This window comes from Tympanuchus pallidicinctus, unplaced genomic scaffold (assembly GCF_026119805.1).
Source record: "Tympanuchus pallidicinctus isolate F22 unplaced genomic scaffold, pur_lepc_1.0 scaffold3, whole genome shotgun sequence".
Lineage (NCBI taxonomy): Eukaryota > Metazoa > Chordata > Aves > Galliformes > Phasianidae > Tympanuchus > Tympanuchus pallidicinctus.
Genome location: NW_026294747.1, coordinates 101,477,404 through 101,500,990, shown reverse-complemented (window position 1 = coordinate 101,500,990; position 23,587 = coordinate 101,477,404). Strand labels below are relative to the sequence as shown.

Genomic DNA, 23,587 nt, shown 5'->3' with positions numbered 1-23,587 from the left:
ATCTTCTGGAATGTTAGTTGATTCCACTGTGAGTAAAATTATCAATCCTTTATCCTCTATGCCCCTGATCTGACTGCATCAGCAATTGGTAATTCTCACTTACTGTTCTTAGGCTTTTTTTTTTTCATTCTCAATATCACAGTGCCTGCACCTTGGGCATGTTTTGTATAATTCTTTTCCTATAATCCATTTGTAATTTTGTGATATTACTTCACATATGTGCATATGTGGGTAACTCCAGAAATAATGCCTCCTATTTGTTTGCATGAAAACTACAACAGATACAAGGAGCACGGTTTGATAGAGCGAATTCTCAGCTACAAAACAATATTTTTCAACATACTTATGTCCATTAGCTATATATTTTTGGAAATGATGAACGAGAGCCTGTGTGCTGCACTCACAAAAACCTGTACTGGTGGATGTGACCCACTGTTGCCCCTGCTGAAACGCACCACCTCTCACTCACTGCGCTCACATCTGCTGCTGGGTCTCCATAAACATTCAGCAACTGTCAACAAATGCCAATGGGTGTCATTTTTTCCACATGGAGGAATTCAGTTCCACACCTTTGCTTCATACGCACTTCTGTGTCAGACACCATCGTATCAGACTGCTGCCATCTCTTCCACAGCAACAACATGCAATGGAATATTGGTGGGAAGGTTCAACCTCCACTGCCGTACCCCCAACATCTGCCTCTGATGTTGTGGACCATTGTAATAACGTAGGAAGTATTACTCTTGGAGCAGCCCTCATAGGCATAAACCAATATGTAGATGTGTCGTTGATTTATGTTAGAACTCTCAGCACTTTGTGAGCTGATAACGGTGCTGTCCATAGTGAATCATGATGTAAAAGGGAAGAAATGTGCCTGGTCACTGGAGATACGTAGTTGATTTTGAGCCCTGGAAGAGGTGGTGGAGCAGGGTGATAATGTTGCAGGGTAACAGGGCAGCTCATTTACAACTGCTGCATATCGTGAAGCTGGCCAGAGTGCAGCCCTGCAGCCTCTCCTCCACATCAGCGTGGCCACTTGCTTACACATGGCATCAAGAGGCACCTTCAAACCTTGTGAGTAGGAGGGGCTGCAGCACTGTGCTGCAAACACATGAAGCACAGGTGCTGCAGAAGGTGTAATTGACACATCTTCCTAACACATGATACTTTGCAAGTCTAGCACCCAGTGCATCTTTTGTGATTTAGAAATTATGGGGGGAAATCGTGACCATACCACAGACATTTTAAATGGGTCATTTAGAAGTGAATCAGTGTCGATGAAGACGTTCACCCAGTTATTTGTTCCTACATTTTTTTTTCCTTTTTGGTGTTGAAACAACGTTGAAGCAAAATCTCATACCTTCCAGACTTTGTGTCTGTCATTCTGATTAAGAGCAGCCTGGTGATTTACTGTTCCTACAGCTGTCAAGGCAAAGAGAAAGCATTTAAAAAAATAGATACTGAAGTAAATCTGAGATCCTTACTTTACAGAGCAGGAATTATTGATTGTGTGACTGAAACTTTACGGTGACATTAACACTCTTCTGCCAAATAGCTGTGGTGTATCTCCTGCTCTCATCTGAATGAATATTGATGTAAAAATGAGGTGCTGACTGTACATTTATTGACCAACTGCATTTTGATGACTAATGTAATAAGCGATTGTGTGCTTCACAATAGCACTTGCAAAAGAATATTGGATGTCTGTGAATGGCTTCTGGCTGGCAGAGGTTCCATATTATGCTTCTGAACTCTGATCATTTACCTGGAAATTTGTCTGTTTCGAGTTCAGTCATGTGAAATGCATTCCTTATGTTAATGTCTTCTCAAAGAGCTCATGTTGAGGGATGATAATTAGATTTTAGTGTCACTCTTTCTTGAAGTAAAACAATTTGAATCTTGAATATTCTGCTTTTTACTTTGTTTTTAATTACAGTCAATTACTCAATGGCTTGCATTACTTGATTACTAAATATATTTTGTGTTATAAAGTGTTTTTGTAGATAAACCTAAAAATCGCCGTTATGCTAAAATAGATCTGTTGTCAAATATACGTAAAAAGATTAAACCTGTAGTGATCCAATCTTAATTTACCCACTGTAACTTTCTAATTACAACTGTAAGCATTAGCATTGTCTCAAGGAGTCAGCTGATATTTTTTCAACCTCCTTTTTTATTTCTAGGTTTGTCTTTCAGTTCTTTTGTGCCCATTGCAGGGTTCAGTTCCTGCCTCTTGCTTGCTTTGAGCAAGCTGTTCTCTATTATCCATATGGCTGCAGGAAGAAAGACTGTGCCCTAGAATGGTTTTCTTTCTTTTTTTTTTTCTTTTTTTTAATTTACCTGGTTGCTTTCAAACTCCTGCCTACCAACTGAAACAATAATCTGTATGAGCATCGTGGTATTAAATACGGTGACTGACAGCTTTTGTTCTGCAGACTGAGAAAGTTACTCTCTGGCAGCTGTGTAAGCTGTGCTTGGTGGGTGATGTTGCTTCTAATTTTTCGTTGCAATGTCAGGTAATAAAACATCAAGCTTGGAATTAAACTGTGTACAAAGACAAAATGTATTTCTCTGAGGTACTCATTTGAGTAAAGTAAGCAGCAAGCAAAGGGAGCTGCACGAGGCCTGGTAGTTCCTCTCAGTGCTGTGGAGAGCCAAGGACTATTCTGCAGGCAGTCTATTATTTACATAACTAAATATTGCAAAGTCCCACATTTGTTTGCCCTGCAAGAAGTTCTGGAGCGGGATTTAAATTCAGGGCACGTAGCTATCTTTAGGGCTCACATCTGGATGGCACCGCAGGAGCATATTGCTGAAAGCAGAGTACGGTTCTGATGGTAACAATGGAGTCTGAGAAAATACTGGATGCCTGAATAAGATGCCATTAAAAAAAGGGGGAGAGAGAGGGATGTCTAATGCAGTCCATTTAATGTAGAACTCTCCAGGGAGAGAAGTGGGGATTATTCCTGCTGCCCTCCTTATTAAAGACTGGTAGAGAAGATGCTCGTTGGGCAAATGGCATCTCCGTAACAGGCGCTCTGTTACTCATGAATACATTTCTAATTATATCTTAATGATCTCAGCCACAAATAGGAAAACAAAAATCTTTGTCTCCCAGAGTGGTTACCTTAGTGGCTGCCGGATTGGCAAGGCGTAGGTTATCCATCTCCTCACACTAATCCCGGGGGACTTCATTGTGAGCAATGAGACTTGTTTATGATGGCGAATTAAATTGCTGTAAAAGGTTATTTCAACAGACAGTTGGGAAATCATAATAAAATAATTTAGTAAAAATGGGAGCTAGAGTATGCTTAATGAAACATGATTAGATTTAATTTTCTTGCTATTTCAATCATTAAAGGTACATTATCCATTCTCAGACCTCATTTGGGCTCTTTGCCACAGACCCACTCTCAGTAACAGGCTGAAAGTTGCATGTTCCATTAGGGTATGAAAATGGCTAATAACACCACTCTCCTCTCTCTGCTTTTTTACCAGTTTGTATGGTATATTTTAGCTCTTTTCCTCTTTCAGCCTTTTATTTCTTCTCACGTCTATTGTACATATTTTTCAGTGAGAATAACTGTTCATGAAGATAGTTTGAGTGAAATGAAGTAAAACACTAATGTCATAACCTTAATTACTTTTAAATGAAGTATGACTAATTAAAATTTAACTCTTTTGTTTATTACAAGCACCTAACAAAATCAATGCATTAGTGAGTTCATATAAAACATGTTTCTGTGCTATCTTAATCCACTGGTGCAATTTTATTTTTTTAATATTCTTTTCTATTATAGAGCAGTGGGACATTGTGTGACATTGTATATGGGATAAAATTTCTGTCTGGCCCCTAGTGATAATAAAAGTAATTCCCAATGGTATTTTATGTCTCTCTTAGCATCAAAATACTACTTTGATCTAAAAGCATCCAGCTCCTTTTCAGGCTGTGAGCTCATATGAGAATAAAATGACCCTGTCTGTGGATAGCTTGGGAAGAGCAGCAGCATCTCCCCAGTGGGAGCTGGTCATGGTTTTGTGGTTTTCAAGACCTGGATGTGGTGCTGGAAGGAGGAGGTTGTAGGGCTATATGTTTTGTGATTTTATTCCAATTAGGATGTAGGTTTCTCTGATGAAGGCATCTTGAGCTCAAGGTCAGATTTCTGCACAAAGTGTCAGGGTTGCAGAGAGAGGAGAAAGATCTCAGTTAATGAGGAATCTCTTGGGGGAAGGGGCCAAGTGCAGACCCTTGTTCAGCACCACCCAGAGGGAATGGTCTGCAATGGATCTCTCAGGCTCAGAGAAAACATTTTGACTACCAGGCATGACGTTTTAATTGCATCTCTCACCGTCTCCTACTGAAGTTGTGTTTATTAAATTTTTCTTCTTAGCACAGGCTTTTAGGCTTTCACTTACAACGTGGGAAAATGGAATCATAGAATCATAGAATGTCCTGGGCCAAAGATCATCTAGTTTCAACCCCCCTGCTATGTGCAGGGTCACCAACCACAAGACCAGGCTGCTCAAAGCCACATCCAGCCTGACCTTGAATGCCTCCAGGGTTGGGGCATCCACAACCTCCTCATGCAACTTGCTCCAGTGTGTCACCACCCTCCAAGTGAAACAGAAGTTCTTCAGTCTTGCATGCTTTGTATGAGACTGTGAACCACTGTGGGGTGCAGGTATTGTGGGAAGTTAGGGAGCGTCTTGGTGTGGACACTGAGGTGTAAATGTGTTGTGAAATGTTGAACATCAGAGGGAATGGGAAGTCTGGCTCTGTTTTGAAATGACGTAGAATCTCATATGGTACATTTTCAAATATCGCTGAACTCATTTCATTTGAGTGTTGTACATCATAGTTAAAATAACTGACAAGAAAATGTGTGTATATATGTATATATTGGCATATATTATAAGTGTTTTGTTTCTTGTCTTCCTTGTAAAGCAATAGACATAAATTATCATCATTAGGTATTTGTTGACTACTGAAAAGAGCTAAGTGGAGGGGCAAGAAAAGCTCACATTCCTTGGCGCTTGAAGGAACCGTGTTTGCAGTGCCTTCTCAGTGTTTTTGTCTCCTGTATTTCCAGGAGTAACTTCGTAAACAACGACCAAAAGCAGGAAAGTTTGTGAATGCAGCCTGTGCTTGGAAGACAGTGTGCTCTGATGACTGGAGAATCTCTCTATCATGACTAGAATTTATTTTTGTAACCTGTACCAATTTTCAAACTTGGATACCTGAAGTTCTTTTCTTTTATTGAATCGATGCAGTTGGCACCTAAATAGATATTCACTGGAGTGAGTGGGGTGAGAATATGAGGAAAATTAAAATAAATAATTTGCAGATTGCCTTGGAAAGATGTGCAGATTAGAAGTGGAGTCCAACAAATTGTTTTATAACAGTAATAATAAAAAGCAGAAGAACATCCTCAGAGAAAGAAGTGAGGCTCATTTAGAACAGTTTCCTTTTTGCTAATGTTATTCTTTCTTGAATCTTGTATAGGAGATTAAACAATGGATCAAAAGGGAATAAATTATGGGTGAGAACATATGTGGCAACAAGAAATATACATTCTTTTAAGTCATGGCACCTGGTAGTGCTTTCCAAATGCTTTTGAGAAGCAGAATTGTTATTCTTTTCTTGTATTCTTGTAGGTCTGGGTTAGTCCCAGCGTTTAAATCCAAACTTGTACCCTTGCTCCTGTTTGAAATGTAGGAACCAAGAGTGAGTTTTTGGAAGTGGTGCTCAGCTTGTGTTGGTCAATACACAGAGTGCTTTGAGAGTACCAAGGAGCAGCAGCTGATTGTGTAGGGCTGTGAGAATTCTGTGCCATGAAATTTGCAAACTATGTGCTGCCTGGCACGATCGAGATTGCCAGCATGGGAGCAAGACTTAGGCCACTGCAAAATTCATTGTGCTAGGCTCTCTCAGTTTACTTAGTGAAGCTGTTTCTATTTTCTGCCTTTTTCTTCCAAGTTTATTGTCCTAAATGATGGGGAGTATTAGTGCTTTATGTCTATATATATTGTAGCTGCTTTGTGGGAACATGGATGTTGGTACTGATGACTAAACACAGATACCTTTTAAGTTGATAAGAATAGTAGTCTATTACCACGTATATACACTGTTATAAACCTCATATTGCAAGTTGGATTTGATTATTATTTTTATCCTTGTTAACTATCATTTCTTTCTCTATTTAACTTTCTTCTCATCAGTTCCTGTTTAGATGCTGTTTCATAGTCAGCATTACTAGCAGACCACTGCCAGCTAAGGAATCTGTCGTTTTCAAATATCAATGAATTCCAGTGGCTGGACAATATAACTTCCATGGCTGAGGCTATGAATCTAAATTGTGCCTTCCAGCTGTTCACCAGCGTGTTTTTTGTTTCTCTGAGAGCAGTGAGGTTTCTGGTGCCTGTGAACCCTGCAGTCTTTTAGCCTAGATGTCACAAATACTTTTTTTTTTTTTTTTTTTTTTTTGTAAACTGACATTGAGAGGTAGAAAACACTTAAAGCTGTCCACAGTTTAAAGACACGCGTGCAATCCACATAGGAGAGCTTTAATCAAAAGTTTCACAGAGGCATACGCACAGTTAGGACTACTATAAATTCCAATCTCAACTTCAAATTCTGAATCTTTGCCCTATTACCATAGTTCAAGTTGGTTCAGACCATTGGTTTTTCACCATCGTGCCAGCTCTTTTTTTATTAGGCTATATAGACACAACTTGGCATAAGATGGTGATGATTCCTCTTTGAGTTGAATGAGCACCAAGATAGCACTGTAACATATGGGCTGTGAAGAGTATTTGTGTAGCATACATACTGTTTACCAGGGTGCCTTAACTTGAGGTGGTAGAGAGTAGAGATGACATACCAGTAATTTATGGAAGAAAAAAGTCCATGGTTTCCACGTAACCTTTCCCTGTGTTTCACAGAGATACTGTAATACACCAAAAAATATTTTTAATTTCCTGGATTTGTAAATATTTTATAATTTGATTACAGTGAAGATTTGAGTATGTTTATAGTCCTAAATTAGATCATACTGAAGCTTGTTTTCACTGTCCAGTCTTCTGAAAACAACAGTGCTGAAATTGAGGAGATGCTGCAACCTTCTGCAGTGTCAGCAGGGAGGGAGGAGACTGGTGATTTGAAAGGGAGTTGTTATAACTTATGTGTTGGGCCCTGGCAGGTCGTCTTCCCTAGACCGTGGATATTAAAATAAAGGCATGCCAAATAAAGTCTCTCTGTAATATTTCTGTGGGCTGTGTGTGAATTTCGTTGTTTATTAAATAACTTTCTTGGGAGTTGAGAGTTGATGCTTGAGTGTAATGGTACAAGAAGCACCGTGATTGTATGTAGTTGTTCAGCAATTTTCTATTGACCCTTAACCACTGTTTTATTAGAGGTAGCTTTCATACACAGCTAGCAAACGGTTTATAATTTCTCTTGCCTTGTCTATGTAGTACCATACTGTGATTATAGTTTGCTCAGAGCATAATTGCTTGTCTGTCCAAGCCCATGGCTGGAACATGAAAGAAATACACACTGTCCCGTGTGATAACAGCGCTAGCTGCATTTCTTTTCAGTACTTCTGCCAGTCAGTTCACTGAGGAGCATTGTTTGCCCTCACTCGTTTCTTGCCTGGTGGCTTGGTGCCTGGGTATCAGCTAACAGGAGATGAGGTTTGCTGTTACAGGAGTACCTTGAAAGGGAGGGGCTGGGAGGTGAATTTGCTAGAACATTGGCGCATGCAGTATATATCCTTAGGGCTGAGTGAAGTGCTGCTAGCTCACGGTTTGATTGCTAAACGAGTTTGTTCTCTAAATATGCCCCTCTATAAAACACAAAACCCTGAGGAACAGGTGTCTGGGATTAAAAGGGCTGCCTTAGAAAGGTAGAGAAGAAGGCAGAATATAGCAGCCTGTTCCAGTGGTCCGTCACCCTTACCTAAAGAAGTTCTTCCACATTGTATGGAAGTTTTGGTGTTCAAGTTTTGGGCTGCTGCTCCTTGTCCTATCACTGCACATCATCAAGATGAGCCTGTCCTCATCCGTTTGCCTCTCACTCCCCCTAAGATATTTATAAACATTAATCAGATTCCCTTCTCAGTCTTCTTTTGCCCAGGTAATGAGGTTGTCATCTCAGTAACAGAATATTCAGCAGATGCTTCCTTTCATTGGAACAGCTCCTTATTTTTTCAAGTAGTTTGAATTTAAAAAATTATCAATGTTTTCTCTTGCTTTTACTATGTAAAGGTGAATGTATGGAAAAAAAAGTACTGTGAACTAAATAGTGCTTCAAGAGCAGAAAGCCTAAAACAAAGGGTAAAATAAAAAACTTAGATACGTTAATATATCTTTCCTGCTATGTTTGACATCTCCCCTCAACCAAACTAATTTCTTGTAAGAAAAAGCATCCTTTCAGCATTCAGACAGGTTCAACTTCTCTGTGTTACTTTGTCAGCCTGTGACTTCACATTCAACACCTTTTTCTACAGCACCACTGAGTTTTAAGTCTGTGAATGTGAAGAGTGAAATATTCAATTTGAGATTAAGAGCATGAATATTTTTCCTTTCCTTTTCTACTTTTAAAGAAAAGTCTACTTTTTTTTTCTTCTTTTTTCTTTAATTTTTTCTTTAATTTTTTTTCTTTTGTTAAGGAAAATGTAGCTGGTATTTTAGCCTGGATCTTGCACAGCTCCATGGGTGGTATAATCACAGAGTCATTTTCAGTTTCTGACTTAGCTACTAATTTAGCAATTAGTTAGGTGTAGAAAAGTGAGTGGGCTCCAGGGGAAAAAAGACAGTGACCTGTTCCTTAAAAGCTAATGATGGATTAGGGGACTCAGAGGATAGGAGACTAGTGTACAAATCCATGGGTAGCCCATTTTCAGCAGAGATTTGAAACATTTTCTGTGTCTGACGTGAGTGCCTTATTTTAGTGCCCTGTCCTATGATCTTAATCAGGATATGTCTCTTATAGTTTAAATAAATGATTCCATTCTGAACACTTCAAAACTTTTCCAGTCAAAAATTTTAATGCAATCCTTTGGATAAGTCTAATGAATCTGTGTTTTCCAAATTAATAACATCATCAACAAATTCCCTGAACTCAGCTAAGCTTCTTTCCTTGCAATGTCAAAGAGGCTGTCACTTACATCAAAGCAAGTCAGTGTGGAAAAGGAATGTCAGTTGATTGGTATCTGTCTGGTTTCTGAAGTTGTTTAAGAAGTAACTTTGTATTGATTCTGAAAATGTAAGTCTGGGAAGTGAATATTTTGGAATGGACACTTCTTGGTGTAAGGGCTTGTTGCAGCTCCCAAGTGACTTTGTGGATCAAAGACGTCACTGATACTGGAGGATCTCCATGGCATTTACAAAAGTATGGTGCTAAATACGACGTTACTGCTTTGTTGGTATCAGTTACTTTTAGGGGTTTGATTGCTTCAAAGCATGAGCACTTTCAGAGTGCCAGGATCTTGCCAGTGCCATCACTGATTGGCTGAAGTGTCTTCCTCCGGAGTAGGATATCCATGTTGCTTCTTTTCCACAGTCTCTTCAGAGCAAGCTTTTCTTTTAAGAGTTTTGTTCACAAACACTATCTTAATGCTTAGAAGGTTAATTGCTGTAATCCTTTTTAGATAATGGAGAAAATTATGTTCTTGTAGGAAATTCTGACAGTTTATTTGAAGTAAAAGAGTTTGGCAGTACTTGCAGAGAGGAATCTCAAGCCCCCTCTGTTGATAGTAAAGAACTTTGCCTCTGGGAACTTGTCCTCCTTTCTCTATGTTTTTCAGAAGCAGAAAGAGAAGCTTTAAGGTGTCGTGGGTGTCAGAAATTTATGTAAAGCTCTGTAGGAAGAAGAATGGCATTTAGTTTAGAGATTCACCGCTGAGTTGCTTTGCACCTATCTGTATATGTGAATGTAGGATTGCATGGCTGGTTATTGTGCAGCAGCAAAATTTATCCTATGCCTTTGTCCAAAAATTAGACCGAAGATTGTACATTAAATTTACTGAATCAGATCAGGAGTTTCTGTGCTCCCTTCCTGCACCCCCTTCACAATTTGATTCAGTGAAAAGATCTAACAAACTTGAACACCATAACTTTCTTGGTTTTTTTTTTTGTTTTTTTCTTTTTTTTTTCTTTTCTTTCTTCCCTGTTTTGTTTTAGTTTTCTTTCTTTCTTTTCTTTTTCTTTTTTTTTTTAGGATTAAAGGGGGAAGTTTTTCACTGAGAGGATGGTGAGGCACTGGCACAACTGCCCATAGAGGCTGTAGATGCCCCGTCTTTGCAGGTGTTCAAGGCCAGGTTGCATGGGGACCTGAGCAGTCTGATCTGGTGCAGATGGCAATCCTACCTGCAGCAGGGAGATTGGAACTTGTTGATCCTTGTGGTCCCTTCCAACCTAAGTCATTCTATGATTTTCCTTTTCCTTTTCTTCTCTCTCTTTCTCTCTCTTTCTTTCTCTCTATTCTCTCTATTCTTTCTATTCTTTCTTTCTTTTTACCTTTTTTCTTTTTTTCTCTTTACCTAGTAAATATAAAGCAAAAGTAGGTACCAAATGCTTAGGATTTGGGACCCTGGTAGTGTCTGCTAAAAGTATTACATTGTAATTTTAGAAGTACATCGGTATCCTGGAATCATTCTCCTTTCATCACATGAAAACTAGTGTTGTTGACAAGTCTTCATATGGTTTCCCTCTTAGTAACTTTGAAGATGTCTACCTCTAATTCTGAGCAGATTTAAGCGTTTTTCTCTTTATATTGCTTACAAACCTCATGCTTGCTGGCATGGGGTAGATTTATGTTCCTTACCTCACTACTCACATTTTCTTTCTTGGTTTAGCGTGATTTATTCCACCTCCAACATGTTGAAACATGAAGGAGTAAAGGTATTTACTCTAAGAAGCACTTTGCATGATCTTAACAGAAACTGGTTTTCTAAAAGCAACAAATTTCATCTTTTCATTCCACAGAGGCAACATTCCTTATAGCTCTGTTTGTTTAAATATCACCTTTCCTCCTTACGCCTCGTGAAGTTCTCACCATTAGTGCAGAAGAATTGCATGTTTGTCTCCAAGATAACAAGGAACTTGGGGAGATGAAAAGGAGGCAAGAAATGAGTTTCAGAATTAGAAAAAGAAAAAAAAAGATTGTTAGATGTCTGAAAATCTGAACCTGTGTAAGATAACATAGTAGTACATTGATGTACTTCTGAAAAAATATTGTGTAATTTTATATCACCTGCTGCAATGGGTGGGAGAGCAAATTCTATGGCCATCTCTTTCTGTTTGCTGATACTTGACACTGGGATTTTATTAGTGGCCTCCTATGTCCTTCACTTCTTAAAAATTATTCCTGTTACCCTGTCCCCAACCAACTCTCCTTAAGCACTTGGAGACTAAGAGTACAGTTTTTATTTTTTTCAGTATTTAAGCAGCATTCTTTTTGAAAGTTACAAGATTTCTCATCTACAGGTGTGGACTGAACATATCACTGTTGTGACCCATCCAAGAAGCATGGTTATTCCAGAAATTGTTTGCTAGCTTTGTAGTAGCTCCTTATGGCATGTCATAGGAAAAGATTTAGGAATACCGGTTCTGTAAAAACTACCCTTGAGCAAGGCTGTTTTTTGGAAAGCATGATCACAAGAGAGATATCTATTTTAGACTGTTTTTGTTGTTGTTGTTGTTTTGTTTTTCCTGACTTTTATCATGAAAAAGCAAAATAGTGCTGGGTTAAAATTAGAGATCTGTGCTTAAATGCTTTCAGCTAATGCACTGACTGGTCTTTGCATCATAAGTCACAAAACGTTTAAGGCCTGTTTAGTCTGTTCATAGCTGCTTTAAATTTGTTTCTCAGTGAACTTTGTTTTTGTCTAAAGAACAGTACGTAGGCTACTGTAAATGTCCCTTGTAGGCTACGTGCTAATAATACTGCTTTCCTAAAGATTGGTACCACTGTTACATGCAGAAAAGTTTTTGATCCTCTATTTCATGCATACAAAATAATACACTGTATCATAGTTACCTAGGTTGAATGCAGTATTAAGTTGTGCTCCTTGTGATGTCCTTGTGAGCATCAACGATGGTCAGTCAACCATCAAGTAAAAATTGTATCTTTTAGTAAATGTAGCTAGGCTGTGGTTCACTTCTGTAATTTTCATCTTTCAATGGATTTCCTGTATGAAAATCAAACCTCCTCCTTGTTATGTCCTCTTTTCTTCCTAACTCACGTTCATAGCTCATATATAAGCTTGGGAAGGAGAGTCCCTGTACAGTTAATCATTCTGATTACACTGAATGAACAGTGCTGCTGTGGAACACTTACATTTAATTACAGCATATCTGCAAAAATAGCATTTAGAGCCTTTGTTTTTTTAGATTCTTAGTTAAATGAGTTGGAGACAGGTATGTGAAGTCTCACAAATTGGTAACTTCTTACCACAGTTGCTATCTGATCTTTTATCTAAAATGTAATTAAAATACCATAGTCTACCTAAGCTGCCCTAATATACTAAAGGAAGAGAAGCAGTAGCTTTAGACTATAGTACCTTAGTTTCATACTCCCACCTTGCTAATTCATACCCTCTTACCTAACTGACTTTAAAAAATACTTCAACTTATGTCTTTTGTTAACATGCAACCCTTCAAAATGAGAATGAAAAGTTTAATGGCCTAAATACAGCGCAGTCCCATTTGAAAAGCCTGATTTATCTTCTGTGGTTCTTTTTCTATACTAGTATTTCCTTGTTGTGCCCTTGATATTTTATAGCTGTCCTTTTTAAGCACTGAAGCAATTAGTTTTGAGAAGGCTGATTCTTCAGGGTCCAGTGCTTTCCTGCCTTTCATTTGCTGAAGCTGTACATTTTAATGAAGTTGTTTCATCTGTGTTGCCAAACACTAGAATTTCGCTTCTTCAATTCTAATTATCTCTGCTGGCAAATGCTATGTTTTATTAAAGCTGTCAAGTGCACTGTTCATTAAATATCCAGTCTGTGGTGCTGTGCACACAAATTAGATCAGCTTTGCTCCTTGATAGATTATGAACAAGTTACATATATTTTTTTATATTTTAAAATCTACTCTATCAGCAATCAGTGATGACTTAAGTAAAGCATACCTGTAGCTTCTTGAAACCCAGTATCTTGTCACAGTGTATCTGTGATACATACATTAAAACTCTAGTATTCCAGCTGAGTACACTTCTTATAAGATTATTTTATTCAGTAAGTGACTGTTTTGTTTTCACAATATACATTTCCATCTTGAATTCTAGTCTGTATGTATTGAGGGTAATGTAGGTTTTTGTTGCACCTACTTTAGTACAAGTAACAGCTTCAGTATCAGTCTTTCACTAGAGGGTTGTGTAGTGTAATTGATCTTCACTTAAAGCAACGTTGGCTTCATTTTAACAGGAGTCAACTGATAAATGCAAAAGATTGCTATCACAAACAACTACCAACTTTTATTATAATTGCATATTTCAAAGGGGAATTCTACTAGAAGATGTTTACTTCAGAAATATATGAAGCAGTAGCAAATACTTGCAAGGAAAGTATGAGTCATCTCTTATTTTGGCACTTCTAGAGTATTTTGTTTTTATTAATTTTGTATTTTCAATGTATGTGTGTATAATTATCTTGTACAACACCAACTGATTTTGTTGCGTCTATGAAAGGTATTGTATTCCAAATGTCCTTTTTGAGAGTTAAGATACTCTGATGCTAGATGAACATGTTGGTCTTTCCAATAAATGCTTTTCTTACCCTTCAGCTATCTGTAAGCAATAACTTCAAATTTATTTTTAGTATTATGACTTTATGGTGTCTCTTTTCTATTTTCCAGATTTATCTTCTGAAGAATGTGGTGTTTATGCTTTCCAACATAGCTTTTAAATGTATCTGGCTGTGTTTTAAACATTGATAGGGATATAGAAGTCATTAATGATGTGTCGGAGTGCTACGTAAAGTGAATAGAACTTCAGATATTCATATTCTTTTAGTGTTTGGTAGAAAACTGCACTCTTCCTCATCATTTCTCATGATACATTTGAAGAGCTCTAGTAGAAGCAGAAAATTCCTAGGGCCTTAAGTTGAATAGTAGGCTGGGAATGCTTCTATATTTCTTCATGCTTTAATACACTACACCTTATCACGTATGTTTCATGGTATTTATAGTATATAATAGCATTTGGTTTTAGTTTTGGAGTGCAATAACAGAAATTAATTCCCTCAAAGCAAATGTCTGAGTCTCTGCCTGTGAAAAAAATCCTTCGACTGATAAATGTTTAAAGGAAAGCATTTGTTTTTCACATAGCATGACCCTTTCTACCACTATAACAGTACTTTCTGAAGAGGCACTGAATACACACTTTACAGTATCCTATCTATTTCGTCTGACTGGGAAAGAAAGAAAACTCTGGAGATTCTTGCTTAAACATTTCTTACAGCCACAGGTAGGGATTTGGGTAGCATGGCTTTTCCTAAAAGCAGTGCTGTTGCTGAGTCCTGACCCAATGTAGAAAGTGACTTTTAAAACCAGAGATATCACTCTGAAAGTCATTCGTAAGTTGACTTGGTGTGAATTCTTGGAAGAGTAGTAAAACATGTTACTTGTGATTGCTGATGGCTGACAGTCAGGCTAATTCTGCGGAAGCTATGGCACTTAGATGATCAATACCATTTTCCCAAAGAATAAATTGCTGCTGTTTTCAAGAATATATCGGAGACAGAAGGTCATAAATACCTGAGCAGAGAGCTGCAGAAAATAAACTGTTCCTGGCCACTGGCATTCATCTTCTAAAGAAACTTTCAGGGAGGAGGTTTGTTCAACTGTATTCAGGGACTGAAGTCACTTTTGGCATTAGAGATACTTCACTGAACTTTAGATCAATAATCTTCTGTCTTGTTCAACTTCAAATTTGAGCTTTTTTTCAAAGAGCTGCTTCAGGAAATGGCTCAGAAGATACAGCATGTTCTGTGGCAGTGAAGTAGTCAAGTAATGTCAGTATATTGAGAAATTTGACGGGACAGAGAAGCCTGGAAGTGAAGATTCATGTGAAAAAGCTGCAATATGTGAAATAGGACTTTTTATTAATATTATTTTCACTTTGGATGTGTGCTTCTATTAAGATTTTAGTCTGAAAAAATTAGATCCAATATTTCCTGAGCCCCCTGTAGAGACATGAAATCCATTCAGGTTGATATTTATATCTAGACTCAGAGTTGTAAAAACTTGTCCTATTTTGGGTATTTGGAAGCTATATGAGTTATTATGGTGACTAGCATGAGTAAATAAATGTTTTGTTCTCACTGCCTTATCCACTCCTTTCAAACTAAGTGTGCAGGTGTGTTAAGTCCAACAGCAGCAAAAGAGTCATAGAATTGTAGAATCTTTTGAGTTGGAAGAGACCCTTGAAGACCATTCAGTCCAACGCCTCTACAATGAACAGGGGCACCTACAGCAAGATCAGGGTGCTCACACCCCATCCAGCCTGACCTTGATATAGAAATAGACACCTGATATGTATATGGAATTAATTTTATACTTATGACTGTACAAACAGAGATAAAGGTTGACTATGACTTATTATCGGTTATCGAGCTGAAACTGATAAGAGTAATGTTAATACTATTACTAGAAGTGATGTTGTATAAAGGGAAATGTTCCTGGTTCTGAATATATAGAGATTAGAGACTGATAAGACTCGATAATATTTTTAGAAGTCCTAACATTTTACACCTAACTATGAATTCTTCTGATTAAAAGGAAAAAGTTTTGGCCCAAGTTTTTTATATTTGGCTATATTTGGTTGATATTTTTAAGTTTTCTGGTATTTTAAACATTGAAACTCAAGGGATTTAGAGAGTAATGCTTTTATGTTACTACATTTTTAGAAGGAAGCAGTCTTTTACTAACCTTTCAGAATAAATACTAGGTTTTTTTTTTTATTTTTAATTACAGGAACACCAAGACAATATACTAGGGAATACAATGCAAACTGCAGTCGCCTTACTGAACAACGTGGTCGCCAACAAAAGCACAAATATGATGTCACTTTTTGCAGAAGGTATGTCTTCTTTACCTTTGTAGTTATTCTACTTCATACATGTCTCCCAGTCAGTTGTGTTTTCTCCCAGTCAGTTTGTGATTTTATCCAGTTCTGGTACTCTGAAAAAAGCATAACACATCTCAGCTAAGCTCTCATCCATTGCCCAGAAACATCAAAACGTGAGGTAACCAAAATCCCTAATAAGAAACAAGACTGATGTGCCAGACATAAAAAACCTCAGCCTCTTCCCCATCTGCCATGGCTGCTCAAAACTGACAGGAATAAAAAGCAGTAAAAAGATAGTAGTTACACTTACAGAACTGAGAAATTATAATTCCTATACATACTTTTAAGCTAAATCCATTGTGGATTTCTTGCTTGCTAGGCCCGTCTGATTTTGTCTTTACATTTGATACTAGAAAATGCATTTGTCTATGAAGGTAAATAGAAGGAATACTTTCCTACGTGACGCTGCGCAGCTAAGTTAGACAAGTTCAAAAAAGACTGAGTTTCCATATTATCTCCAGCTTTTGGGGGAAATGTTGCCTTTGTGTTAAGTTCAGCCAATCTCTTTATGGTCTGGACTGTACTACAAGAGAGACTTTTGGAGAATTAGTTAAATGAGAGGCTTATCACACCAATACTTTCTTTTTACTCTCTGTCTCCTTGCTTTTTCCCCCATTTTTCTAGCAGTGATTCTTTTTTAAGTTTCTGATTTGAAAGATGAAACAGTAAAAGCCCTGTGATTTTCAAGATGGGTGGAGCACATTGGTAGGCAGGAGCTGATCTGCACAAACTTTTTGTGCTGGCTTTATCTTTCTTTCTGCAATGTTGATGTCTGTGATCCGTAAGGACAAAACAGAATAAGTTGTACAAACATGACGGCCTGGTGGTGATGGTTGGCTGAGGGGCAGGATGCAGCACTGCCCGCGTGGATCGCCAGCTCCGTTTGGAGTGAAACTGAGATTTTGCGGACTAATCTTTTCTACCTTTATTTTTAATTAAAGATGCTGCTAGCGCCACTGATGGCACAGCCTCTTGCAGGGCTGCTCTGGGTCGTCGTCACTGTCAGCCCTTCTCTTAGGGGCCGCTGGGCGCCGACAGGGGAGCGGCGAGGAGCTGAAGAGCCGCTGTGCCCCGCTCTGTCTCCTCGTGGTTCCCTCAGGCTGTGAGCGGTGGGGCAGTGACTGGGGCAGCCATGAAGGACAGCCTGCAGTGCGCTGGGCAGGTCCTGCGTGTTGGGACTGTCGGGCCATGAGCTGAGGGTCGCTCGTAGGGAGGCTGTGGGGCTCGGAGCAGCCACAGGGCTGTCCTGCTGCTCCCAAGGCCTCGTTGGCACCTTGGAGGCCCAGCTGACTGAGGGCCTCCTCGCCACAGTGGCACACAATGGTGTCCATGAGTCTCTGGATGAGGGCCTCTGCTCTGTCCTCCAGGACAGGCCACACCTCCTGGACCAGGGCCTGGCTGTCCAGCCCGACCTTGCACAGAGCATTCAGGATGATGCTCTCGGTTGGCAGCGTCGGCCACCACTGTGCCCCAAAGATGACTGTCAGCGCTTGCCGCAGCCAGGGCAGCACAGGGTCCAGGATCTGCTGGTGCTGCCTGAACAGAGCTGCCCAGACCTCAGGCAGGAGACCTCCCACTGTAGGCTCATCCTCTGCCTCCTCAGCCTGCAGCTCCTCTGCCTCCTCAGCCTCCTCAGCCTCCTGTTTGTCTGCTTCATCAGCTTGCAGCTGCTCTGTCTCCTCTGCCTCCCCTTCATCTGGCTCCTCGGCCCGCTGCTCCTCCACCGCCTCTGCCCGCTGCTCTTCCTGCTCCATTGCCCACTGCTCGTCCTCCTCCATTGCCCACTGCTCCACTACTTCCTCAGCCCCCTCTTCATCTGCCTCCTGAGCATCCTGCTCTTCTGCCTCCTCACTCTCCTGCTCCTCTGGCAGCGGCAGAAAGGGCAGAGGGGATGGCAAAGGGGACAGCGAAGGAGATGGCAAAGCGCTGTGGGGGCTGTAGGCAGGAGCAATGCCTGCCTGGAAGCTGGTGGGTTCAGGCTGTGCTGGGGGCTGGATAACGAAATCCAGGTCATTGTTATTGTCCCACTCAGCAACCTTGATGACAGTCATGACCATCCTGCAGAGCGGGCAGCTGTTCCTCTGCTTGGCCCACTGCAGGATGCAGACCAGGCAGAACTCGTGGTGGCAAGGTACCACATAGGCCACGTCCTTTTGCTCGTCACGGCAGATGGGACACATCCATGCCTGCTCAGCTGCCATGATGTTCACGCTGTGGCCTGCTGGGGACTGAAGGCGAGGATCTGCTCCCCCGTCACCAGCACCACAGTGATGGAAGTTGCGCACTGCAAGAAGGGAGAGAGGCCACCGTCAATCGCTGTCCCAGGGTCAGGCAGAGGAAATATGCCAGTCACTCGGCAGGAAACCCTCCTGGTCCCATGCCTGGGCCGCCCACACCCCTCAGGGTCAGGCTTCGGCCCTGGCAGCTCCCCACATCCCAGCGCTCACCCCATTTCCACCCAGCTCACCTCTGCTGCTACGCGTGCGCCTCGTGGGACCCCGGCTGCCTGAGGCAGACAGGCCAGGGAAATGCAGGTGATGGCTGTAGGGATGGGCACTGAGAGCCGCTGCCCGCAGTCCCCAAAGCACAACCCAACACCCAAACCAAACGCTCGTTCCACCTCCAAGCCTCGCACACACGCTCGACAGGAGTTCAGGCACGAACAAACTGGACCAGGCTCTGCCCACGCCAAAGGTGCTCAGTGAGGGTGATGTGGTCACAGTCCTTCTCTTCAACGTGTCATCACCTGTTGCTCTGTGATGTTACCACTGTCCCTGTGCCCACGCTGCACTTTGTGTCTGGACACTGTAAAACTCCTCTATAAGTCAGGAATTCTTGTGCAGCCACTGCTGTGGCCATAGTTCTGTGACTGTCATGATGCCAAAGGTTTCCAGCTGCACTTTGCTGTAGAAGATTGCACAGAAAAGAAAAAAAGGATAGTAGCAGTTAAAATAGGTCTAAAACCCGTGTGGAACCCAGATTTGTTATTGCTTTGGGTTCAATTTTAGATTATGTTTAATTGTTGGAGAGCACAGGCTGGAGTTAATCTCAGTCACTGATATCTACTAGACATCAGTACTCAAAGAATGGATTGGGAGTGATACTCCTGCCATTACATGACTAATGTATAACCTGGCAACTGTTGTTCAGGAAAAGATGAACATGTGAATCACTGAAGGTTATTTTGTGACTGGATCAGCTCCAAGGATGAAATCCGGGGATTCATTGGCTTGCAGATGAAAAATAGAATAGAATGCAGGCAAAAAGTACACTTTTGTGCAAAATGCCATGCTAATTCAGAACCCAGCAGTAACTCCACAGATATGTCAGAATGCTGGAATGAAGCACTGCATGCTTCAAGACAGGTCAAAATATTTCCAACCTCCATTTCCTTTCTTGAACTGTGATCTTCCCTGCTCCTACTGCATGACTGTCTGCTCTAGCCAGCTGCATTCATACGCCATGCATACCTCAGTGCTGTGCAGAGGGCTGTGTAATGGAGGGAGGAAGAAAAGTAAAAGTTTCAGAAGAAATATTCTCCCTACCTCCAGCAGTGTGTTTTGGAAGGTGGCTGTAACCAGGCTAAGCCTGGCTTGTATTTTTCCATCAGGGTTCTAAGTGTGGTGCAGCATGCCAAAGAAGGGCTTAGCGAGATTGGTCAATAGCCTGAGCTGCATGCAGCCCATGCCTGAGGAAATACCTCAAACATCCTCTGCCACCATCTTTGAATTTCAACTTTGTCATTTATAAATGATTTTAGGGTGAGGGAAAAGAGCACGAGCCAGTAAAATGGGCATTAAGGCCTCTCTTACAGAGGACCTTGGGGACCAAATGTAAAAGCTGAATATGAATCAGCAGAGTCTTTGCAGCAATAAAAGCAAATCTGAGAAAGAATAGCTGGAAGGTTGAGAGAAGTGATTATTATTCTCTGTTCTTTACTTGTGGGATCGTATCTGGAATAGTGCGTTCTGTTTTGGGCTCCAGAATACAGGACAGTGAGAAACAAGAGTGACACCCAGGAAAGAGCCATCAGGACATTTGGGAGAATTGAGCACACAGTGTGTGCATTTTCAGCATCTGTCTGCAGTATTACCTGAAGTTATTCCTTCCCGAGTACAGAAGTTTGTATTTGCCTTTAATGAACTGTAGGAGGTTTCTGTCAGTCTGTTTCTTGAGCTTTTCAGCTTTCTGAGCTTTTTCAGAATGTTGGCCCAGCTCTTCACTGCATCAACCACTTGCCTCATTTTGATGACTTCTGCAAACTTGCTGAAGGTGCATGATATTCCCTCACATTAACACTCTTTGTTCAGCCTGTTAATTAAGGCAGTCAACATTCATGAGCTGTTCTGCTATGAAAAATGCTGAAGTGTGGGATGGGATGTCAGTTTCCCTTATTTCACCTTTGCAGTACGTTGATTAACTCTTGCATATGTGAAGCTTTAGAAATTACAAACTCTGAATACATGCTAAATGTTGTAAGGAGCCCAGGCTAATGGGTGAGTCATGCCAAGCTTTAGTTTTCAACAGTCTGGACACGAGCAATGAGGATTTCTTTCTGATTCTTTGTATGCCTTTCTTCAGCTGCCATGAAAACAGTGTTTTCTGCATACATCTTTTGGAGATAACAATCACTATTTCCTTTTGTGCCTCTTGGTCTTTGGAGCTCTCTTTGACTCAAAGGATCAACATTAGGTGACGGGGCAGGGATTTTTTTTTAAAGGGCAGCAACTTACCTGTTGAATTTTTCCTTCTCTCAGGAGTGGACAGTTTAGCATTAATTTATCTCTCCCCTGAACTATGTCCTCGTGTGATGGGTAATGTAATACATGTAATGATAATTGCCTGTAATGTCTATAGGTGAAAAGGACAATAATATAATGCAACTGAAGTTGCAAAGGGAATTTAAAACGGGCTCTGCTGTATTATTAGCTATTAAACATTTGTTCTGTTAACAATAACAACAATTTCCACTTAATAATCAGGGGGGAATTATATGATTCAGTTTAATTACTGAGACTGGAAGTCAGTAAACAGACTAAGATTAGTACATGGTCTCTTGTGAAAAGTTGAGATGAGATGCTAAAAAATTAAGACAATACCAACCATTTTTAGTGTGATCTTCTAAGAATGTGAAACCCCTTTCCCTTTGTCTACAAGTCTCTTTCTTTTCTTCCCTTTCCCATCTTTTGAAATCAGTGGACAATTTTAAGCTAGTTTGAGATATACAATTTTTTGTGTTGGTTCTGTAATGATCAACAAAAAGGAGAGAGATCCAAGTTAGTGCCATAGCTTGAGGGAAGGTAATAGTGTGGACTTATCTGTTCCTGGCTAACCTGCAGCAAGCAAAGCAATGCAATGCATGGTTGTGAAACAATATTAATGTAGTTGCACATTTGGAGAAAGAAAGGAGTTCTAATACCCCACTTTCCTAAGTTAGAAAATCTAAAATATGTCAAGTTTGCAACCTGTTTTCTTAGCCCATACCTGTGGAAATTAGCTTGTAAGATTTCATTGCATCCTTAGTTTCTTGAGGTAAAATCTAAAGAAAGTGGCTGTGAGAAAGTGTCATTTTAAAACAGTATTCTTTCTTTGGTTCTGCTACAATGTGATCAAAGTAGAGCCAACTTTTATATCCTGGATTAGGCTTCCTACTGATAAGAAGTGAAACCTTCTCATTTGTGATTCTGTTTTCATTAGAATCTATTAAATTAACTTGTAAAGTGTTAAAAGTGATCTTATGTAATATCCCATGGCCTGCTAATAGGGCTCTTGAGATCTATTAGCACTGCTATATCCTCCCTAGCCTTTTTTTGTATTCACTTTACGGTTTCTTTTCAGGATATTTGCAATCTTTTGAGTTTGTAACAACTGAATTCAATGGTGTGTTGTTGATCAGTGGCTGAGGCCTTCCTCATGCAGTGATGCTGCAGGATCAGCAAGTGTGTGGAACTCATTCCTGCTATAGCACATCCTTGTAGTTAGGTGATGTAGGGCAGAGCAGTGCTAAGGCTTTAGAAATAAGGAATGGGAGTCATCACTGGCAAAGATGGCAAGTTATTGCTGTGCAGATAGGCTGACATACAAGATGCAAATCTGTAGGAAATGAGGTGTTGTTAGTTCTACCAGTCATGAAACAACCAGCTGTATATTACTTGTGCTTGTCATGTTAAGAGGGCTAATGCTGTCTGCTGACTACAGAATGAATCATCAGCTCTTAAGGAGAGATATCATAGGAGTACAGTAAATGACCATTTGTTTCTGTAGTTGTTGGGGCTTCCTAATGAAAAGTGTTTTCAAACTTTTGGGGTCCTGCTTGCTGCCTGGGACATGTTCAAAGTTAATCATTCCAACTGTTGTATCAGTAACTTTTGCGTATAGGTAGACTTTAGACATGGTATTTTAGAATGTGAAAATGTTTCAAAGGCTTCAACTGCTTTGTCCAGATCCAGCTTTTTCAGTATGTATAGAAGTAATTCCAAGTAATTCCAAGAAAGGGTTTTCACTGTAACTCAAAGCTTATCTAATAAATTGTTTGCACCCCAGTGTTTCTTAGCAAAGAGTTTACATGTTTTTTTTAGGGCTTTTTGGAATCCCATTATATTCTGTAAGATGTTTATAAACATGTTTTCATGATAGTTTGATAAGGACTATGTGTGTGAGGAAGTTCAGCCTGAACAAGTTGAATTGAATGACCTTTTCCAGGTTCTACTGCTGTAATTCTGCATTTGGCACCTGCCCTGAAACAATCATCACTAACAAAGTAAGCAGAAAACTTTGGATGCTTGAAAACAGTTTCTATTATGTAGTACACAGTTTTACAAAGAATACAAATAATAGTACAAAAATAGTACAAAAGAACAAAAAATAGTACAAAGAATAAACTTTATTTCTTATGTATTAATGCTATTGAATCTTAGGAATGAAAGTAAAAATGAAAGGGTACATTTTGATACCTAGAACAATAAAACATATTCAGAAAGCATGGTAAGCACTTAAAACAGGAACAATCATTAAAAAGGAAAAAATCTACAATTAAACTTTGTATTCAGATCACTATAATTCATTTTCTACTCATGAAAGAAAGAGATCAGCTTTCATGGGTGAAGTATCCTTTAAGAATTTGTGGTTCACTGCTTTGAATTCTAATCAAATGTCAGGAGATTGATTAGATTTCCAGTGTCTTTGTGTGTTGTAGTGTTCAAGACTGTTAAATGTTGCATATCCAAAAAGTAGCACTTGCGAGACCAGGTCTCTTTTTTCGTTGTTGTTGTTGATGTTGTTGTTTAAGTGGAAACAAACTCAAATCTTTAACTTAACGACAGTTAAATAGCAGTGAATTCTGAGCTCTCTAGGTAGACCCCAAAGTTTTCAAACTAGATCTTTAGAGGATATTTGGTTGCCCAAGGGGGCTGTGGATGCCCCATCCCTGGAGGCATTCAAGGCCAGGCTGGATGTGGC

The 23,587-nt window shown here is 39.9% G+C and overlaps 1 protein-coding gene across 3 annotated transcripts in view; it reads left to right on the top strand.

Annotated features, from left to right (window-relative positions):
* ULK4 (unc-51 like kinase 4) overlaps nt 1–23,587 on the top strand; it is a 212,399-nt gene that overhangs the window by 104,689 nt on the left and 84,123 nt on the right. For all 3 annotated transcript variants that reach the window (XR_008209227.1, XM_052694278.1, XM_052694277.1), the window contains exon 32: nt 15,976–16,081. Coding sequence is in view for 2 of the 3 variants with exons in the window: in XM_052694278.1 (XP_052550238.1) it covers nt 15,976–16,081 (106 nt within the window). In the remaining variant the exon portion in view is untranslated. The remainder of the gene's footprint in view (nt 1–15,975; nt 16,082–23,587) is intronic.